Source organism: Vombatus ursinus, unplaced genomic scaffold (genome assembly GCF_900497805.2).
Source record: "Vombatus ursinus unplaced genomic scaffold, bare-nosed wombat genome assembly UNPS02005204.1, whole genome shotgun sequence".
Taxonomy (NCBI): Eukaryota; Metazoa; Chordata; class Mammalia; order Diprotodontia; family Vombatidae; genus Vombatus; species Vombatus ursinus.
Window position 1 is genome coordinate 140,458 of NW_020944982.1, and position 7,224 is coordinate 147,681.

Sequence of the window (7,224 nt, forward strand, 5' to 3'; positions counted from 1 at the left end):
AAGGAACCAAAGCAAATAGGGATTAAGTGCCTGGCCTAAAGTCACACAGCTAGTGTCAGGGTCTGGATTTGAACTCAGATCTTCCTGATTAGGGTCCCAGTGCTCTATCCACTATACCATCTATCTGGAAGGATAGTTATTGTCATAGAGGGATTGGCCATCCTCAAGTAAGGGAATAATCCAAAATGTGTCTATATTAATGATATTAAGTCACATGTATATGCCACTTTTAAAAGTATTTTCATCACAATAATCCTCTAACGCATGTAGTTTTAAGTGTTATCCCAGTTTTGCAGATGATGAAACTGAGGCTCAAAGATTTTAAATCATTTAACTAAATTCAAATTCAGGACTCTTTCTAGGTTATACACCTAACTATAAAGAGGACTTTCTCTACCTTGTCAAGGAAACCTCTTCATCCTGGAAACTCATTTCACCCCCAGAATACTTTTCACATCCTAAGTCCCCTCTATCCCTGGGGTTCCTCCCTTTGATTGGCTGGTAAGTACCAGAACCTCCATTTTAAGGAGGATGCCTAGGTCAACCATGTCTTCATTCCTCTACAATCTACACTCCCAAATTTCTGGAATTTCTGTAACAGTGGTGTCAAACTCAAATAGAATTGGGGGCCACTAAAGCACATAAGGACATCTTCTAGAAAACCACATATTAACATTATCTATTGTATTATGTTTTATTGACTTGTTATATATTTCTCAATTACATTTTACTCTAATTTGAGCCAGACTTGGGACTGTTGTGAATTGTATGTAGCTGTCTCTGACCTCTCTGTTCCATAGCATGCTCTGACACTGGCCACCTTGCATCCACTCTCCCATTCTTAACTTCGTTATAGAATGTAAGTTCCTAGATAGAAAGAACTTTTTTTTTCTTTCTGCTTGTATACTGGCCGCATGCCAACCTTCTGCCAGCCGTACGCCAGTACCCACTCCTTCTATAAGGAGCACACTACCAGAGTCATACTCACTCCCGAGTCTTCGGTCCTCAGCCGGATCAACACACAGAGACGAGCCATCGGGAGGCGCCAACACCAGAGCTTTATTCAGAGGCCAACACAGCAAGCCATCATAGCAAGCCCAAGCAGCAAGGCCAGAGCAACAGGGCAGGAGCCAGGAGAGAGCGCGTGTGTGATCTGACCACGCTTGTTCTAAGTACCTACCTAGCCCCTCCTCCCCAGCCCTCTTACTAGCCAATGATTGTAGGGTCAGATACCGGAAGGGGCTGTCTGAGTTTAGCACACCAAGGGGGAGGGAGTGACATAGGAGGCTAGGACCGGATACGGGGAGGAGGCATCTGGGATTGACGCATAGACAAGAGTACGTGACCTAGGAAGTCAGACTCAGGAGGGGTCTGGGGTCAGTGCTGCACAAAGGGACCCAGGAAGTCAGGAAGGTCACAAGAGGTGTCTGGGGATGACGTTGCATATAGGGAGGGGACTAAGCAAAGGGAACTCAGTCCTCTGCCGTCCCACTCCCACATGGCACCGCCCCTTGCCTTAGGAGCTCAAGCTCTGGCTACTTCCTTGTACCCAGCTTATCTCACAAAGCACTGCCCATTGCCTCAGGGCTTCTCCGTAACTAGCCCATCCCAGTTCACCACGACTCTGCCTACCATAGCCCCTGCCTCGACTTCCAAAATACCCAGATCTTACGCTACTCTTGCCACAGCACCCAACCTGGTAGCTGCCAACATCAGACAGTCCCTCACATGCTTGTACTTATATTCCCAGCATTTTAGCACCACACCTAGTCCATGATAAATGCTAAAAAAAAAATGCTTGTTGTTGTTGTCTCCATTATATCATGCTTCGTCTCAATAAGAAAGATCAGGCTTCCAGGCAAGGAAATTGAGGAATGAGGAATCTGAATTCTGGGGAGAAGGCAGGGAAGGGCAAGGGGAGGTCACTGTTATATCATGACTCTCTACCAAGCATGAGATCTGTTGCCCAAACTCTTCATCTAACTCCCCTTTCTGTTCAGGAGGTCTATAGTATATTCCAACAACAAAAATCAATTCTATTTTTCTCTCCATTGATCTTTATCCAAATAACCTCTCACTATGATCATAGATATCCTCACATGAGTATATCTTCTCAAAACATAATGCTACTACCCCCAACTCTTATTACCTAGTCTGTTTCTTTTAAAAAAGATATCCATTCAAAGACCAAGTCTACTCATGGATTTTATCCTACAACCCTACATAAGAACCAATGTTACCACCCACACACTTTGTCAGCCTTCAGCCAAGATGGAAGTAGGTTACTACAGAAGCTCTAAAATTGTACCTCAAAGAACAATCACAAAGAACAACAAAGGGAAACTGGGACAAGTGCCTCCATACAGCTTAGGACTTCACAAGAAAACTACCAGAAACCTATGGAAGCTCTGAGAGTAAATATGCCAGGTAGGTGAATGGCACAGCATGGAATCAGCCCACAACAGCTACAACAACAAAGTTACATCAGTGCCCAAGAAGCCTATGCCCAACAAAGAGCCCAGGTAACACATCATTGGCTCCTACTTTCTAATCAATTCTTCTATCTTCTTTTTTAATTTTTTTTTATCTTTTGAGTGAATTTAGCCCATCTGACTCTCTGTGATCCCATGTGGAGTTTTCTTGGCAACCACTGGAGAGGTTTGCCATTTCCTTCTCCAGCTCATTTAACCATGGATGTCCAGGAACAATTGGAGGACAAGGTTCTTGATGGTCCCAATAAGGGCAATTATGAGGTGAGGTATAGTATACTTTCAATCTCACCATTGGGTAGCAAAAATGACAAACTTCACCAGTAAAAGACAGGTTGAAAAGAGTCATATCAAAGGCTGGATATGCAGTAAGCCAGAGAACAGCAGAACACAGGTGACATGTACATTGATCACAGTAGAGCTGAGGCTTGGGATCGAGTCACAGTCAAAATGGAGTTATTTCCCAGCAGCAAAGAGCAGCAGCAGGCAAGAGATTGGAAAATTAGGTGAGTAAACAAGGGTAGAAAGTTAATTTGAACCCTGAAAGAGACTTAAGGAGATCTTTCCTGACTTTCTTTTTCCTTATGGAGGTGCACAAAAGGTCCATTGGGACCCTTTAAATTCCATTCTACAAGCAAGTTTTTGAAATATTAGCCTCATCTCTCCTACATTTCAGCCCAAGAAGAAAATAAGGAACCTATTTAGTTGGTTAATTAGGCAGTAGGGATAAGGAACATAGGAATGGAAAGTGGGAAACATGAGTGAGGGACTGGGACAAGGAAATGGAGAAATAAAAGGGAGAATCCAGACAAGAAATCAGTGTAACAGATAAAGTATCAGCATCACAAGGGCAACTTTATACAGTGCTAGAGGAGCTGGAAGAGCTGTATAGTCTTACAATTCACTAGGATTGATGACTGTCTCAACTAGGAGCTTCTTCTGCATATCCTGCTGGGAACAAGAACTGATCTCAAACTGCAAGGGGAATTCAGCTTAGGAGGATAAAAGAGAACATTTATGTTTGGTGGTTCTGCCTATAAGAGGAAAGGAGTTGTGAGGTTAAAATGACTAGATTGTGTGTAACAGATCTGAGGCCCAGAGGAGACAGAGACTTGTGATTTCATCAGGATAGGGCAATGTTGTCAAACTCAAATAGAAACTGCATCCTTGCTGGCTGCATACTGACTTAGAAAACCACAAATTAACATTATCTATTTTTTTTGTATTTTTGTTAAACATTGCTCAATTATATTTTAATCTGGTTCAGGCAACATTTGGAAGAGGCCACAAGTTTGATACCTCTGGTAAAGAGGATTCTTCTTAGAGAAATTCCCTCCATTAAATTGGAAATGTGAGTTAAAAAAAAAGCAACTCCTACCCCAAAATCAAATGATCACAAGCCCAAAAAGCATTCTTAGAAGAACTTAAAAAGAAATTTAAAAAATCAAATAAGAGAGGAAGATTAAAAATTAGGGAAAAAAACAAAAGCAATCCAAGAAAATTATGAAAAGAGTTAACCAATTGAAAAAGGAGATACAAAATTTTAAGGAAGAAAATAACTCCTTGAAAACTAGAATTGAGCAAGAGGCATCAAATGACATTATAAGACACCAAGATATAATAAAACTAGAAAAAAAATAGAAGAGAATCTGAAACATCCCATTATAAAAACAACTGATTTGGAGAATAGACTGAGGAGAGACAATATAAGAATTGTCAGAGCACCTGAAAGTTATGATCAAAAAAAGAATCTGGATAGAATATTACAAGAAATTTTTAAGGAAAATTGCCCTGAAGTTGCAGAACAAGAAGGTAAAGCAGAAATAGAAAAAATCCACCATTCACCATCTGAAAGAGATCCCAGGAGGAAAATTTACAGGAATATTATAGCCAAGTTTCAAAACTCCCTGGTTGAGGAGAAAACATTGTAAGCAGCAAGTAAAAACAATTTAAATACTAGGGAAATACAGTTGGGATTTCACAAGACTTAATAACTTCTACTCTAAAAGACCATAGGTCTTGGACATTATATTTCAAAGACCAAAAGAGCTGAAGGTTCATCCACAAATAACTTACCCAGCAAAGTTGAGTATAATCCTGAATTGGAAAAAAAAAAGGGGGGGTGGTGATTTGACAATCTGAAAGACTTTCAGTTATTTGTAACAAAAAGACCAGAACTAAGTGGAAATTTTGATATAAAAATCCAGAAGGAAAACCTATAAGGAAAACATTGAAGACTAATTACAAGGCACTCATTAAGGTGAAACTGTTTACTTCATATATATATATATATATATATATATATATATATAAATGTTATCAGTATTCTTAAAACTGTCATCATTACTAAGGTAGTTTGAAAGAAAGGTTTGGGCTTAATAGCATATGATGGGATGATTCTAAAAAATGCAACTGTATAGGAAAAGATTAAAGGGATTAATTATATTATTAAAATGGGGCATAAAAGCAAGAACTAATACAGAGGAAGCAGGTGGAGGTGGAGGGCTGGTAATGTTGAAAACTTACTGTTATCTGGGTTGCAGAGGAAATAATGTATACATCTGGAAGGATGTAGAAGTCTTCTGAACATATAAAAAGGTGAAAAACCTGAGAGACAGGGTGGGGGAGGGATTTTCAAAGGGGTGTGTATAACAGGATTTGGGAGGGTCTTTTGGAGGCGTATATGGATTGTGATTGGAGGCAAGGGAAGGGGGAAACTCTTGGAGGGGTGGGTAAATGGGGAATGGAAGGGTAGAGGCAGAAAATAAAGTAATGGGGATAGGATAAAAAAGAGGGGCTGAGAAAGAAAATAGTGAGTAAAAATAAGATGGAGGAAAATTCACAAATAGTAATTGTAACTTTGAATGGGAATGAGATTTACAGCAGCTCCTTTGTGGTGGCAAAGAACTGGAAACTGCAGCCATCCCCATCAATTGGGGAATGGCTGAACAAGTTGTGGTGTATGGTTGTGATGGAATACTACAATGATCTTAGAAAGGCATGGAAAGACTTGAATGAAATGGTGGAGAGCAAAGTGAGCAGAACCAAGAGAACAGTGTATACAGTAACAGCAATATTGTTTTGAGAATGTCTTTGAGTGACCAAGTAATTTTGACTCCTATAAATACACACATTAAAAATAAAAAGCATATGAAGAAAGATGCTATCTGCATCCAGAGGAAAAACTGATAAATAGAAGTCTGTATAGAATAATTACATGTATATGTGTGTGTGTCTTTGTCTGTGTGTCTGTGTCTGTATCTGTATATATGTGTGTGTAATTACATGTATTATATATATACATATACATATATATACATATATTTGTATCTAATGGTAGCCATCTCTGGTGTGGTAAGGGGGGAGGGAAGGAAAGAAGGAGGAAAAATAAATTTACATGATAACTTTATTATATATTTAAAAGGAATAGAGAGTTTTATATAATAGATTTGCAGTTTCATGTGCAATTATCTTTTTATTATGCCACCTTAAGAAAATGCTTGTCTTATCCCATAAATTAAAACTAAAATAATTTTTAAATTTACAATTTATAGTATTACAGAGTTGCCTGAGGCCCTGGAAGGTTAAATGACTGATATACCTTGACATCTAGTACTTTAGAGACAAGACTGGAGCCTAGGTGTTCCTGACTCCAGGCCTAGTCCTCTATATAGGATGTCACACTGTATATCTAAAACAATTAGCAAAATAAAAAAAAAGTATCGAACTAAGGACAGATAATGAAAAGTTACTCAGGTTTTCCTGGACCATTTGCCACATCAATCTCAGTAGTCTCTTACTGCTTAAAGAAGAATGTCATCCTTTTCACTAAGTTCTTAAAAGCTTGTATCACTTGCTTATTCCTTAAAGCATATATGAAAGGGTTTACACTGGGAATGATAGAAATTGTAAGCATGGCTACCACCTTATTCAAAGTCACTCCATCATTAGTGGACAGTTTGATGTATTGGAAGATGCAGCTGCCATAAGACATAGAAACAACAATGATGTGGGAGGAACAGGTGGAAAAGGCCTTTGTCCTTTGCTGCACTGATGGGAATCCCAGAATGGTCCTGATGATGTATCCATAGGACAGAAACACTAAGAGTAAGGTGATAATGAGTGTAAACACAGCAGTGAAGAGAACCATCTTTTCTATGAGTGTTGTGTCTGAGCACACAATGTCCAGCAGGGGAAATGCATCACAGCCAAAATGGTCAATGACATTGGAGTCACAGAATTCAAACTGGAGGCCCAGGCTAAGTGGTGGGAGGATGATCATCAGCCCAGTCAGAAAACAACCCAAGAGGAGCTGGTTACAGACTCTGCTGTTCATGATGCTTGTGTAATGCAAGGGTTTGCAGATGGCCACATAGCAGTCATAGGACATAATGGCCAAAAGGAAAAAATCTGTTGACCCAAAAAGGATGACAAAAAATATTTGGGTGAAGCAAGCATTTCAGGAAATGGTATTGTCCCCAGTTGACATGCTGTAGAGATATTTAGGAATGTAAGTATTTGTGATTGAGAATTCTAAGAAGGAAAGATTTTGAAGGAAAAAATACATGGGGGTCTTAAGGTGGGGATCCAACAAGGTGAGGGTAATGATGGTGAGATTGCCAATTACACTCAGCATATAGCAGAGAAACAGAAAAATGAAGATCAGGATCTGCAGCTGTGGGTCATCTGTCAGTCCCCTTAGGATGAATAATGTTGTCCTTGTGTGGTTTTGCAT

At 39.5% G+C, this 7,224-nt stretch overlaps 1 protein-coding gene across 1 annotated transcript; it reads right to left on the reverse strand.

Moving 5' to 3' along the window:
- Positions 1-6,285: 6,285 nt before the first annotated feature.
- Positions 6,286-7,224, reverse strand: LOC114029892 (olfactory receptor 6C2-like). Its single transcript, XM_027844554.1, is given in 1 exon segment — positions 6,286-7,224. A coding segment is annotated over 1 exon segment (939 nt).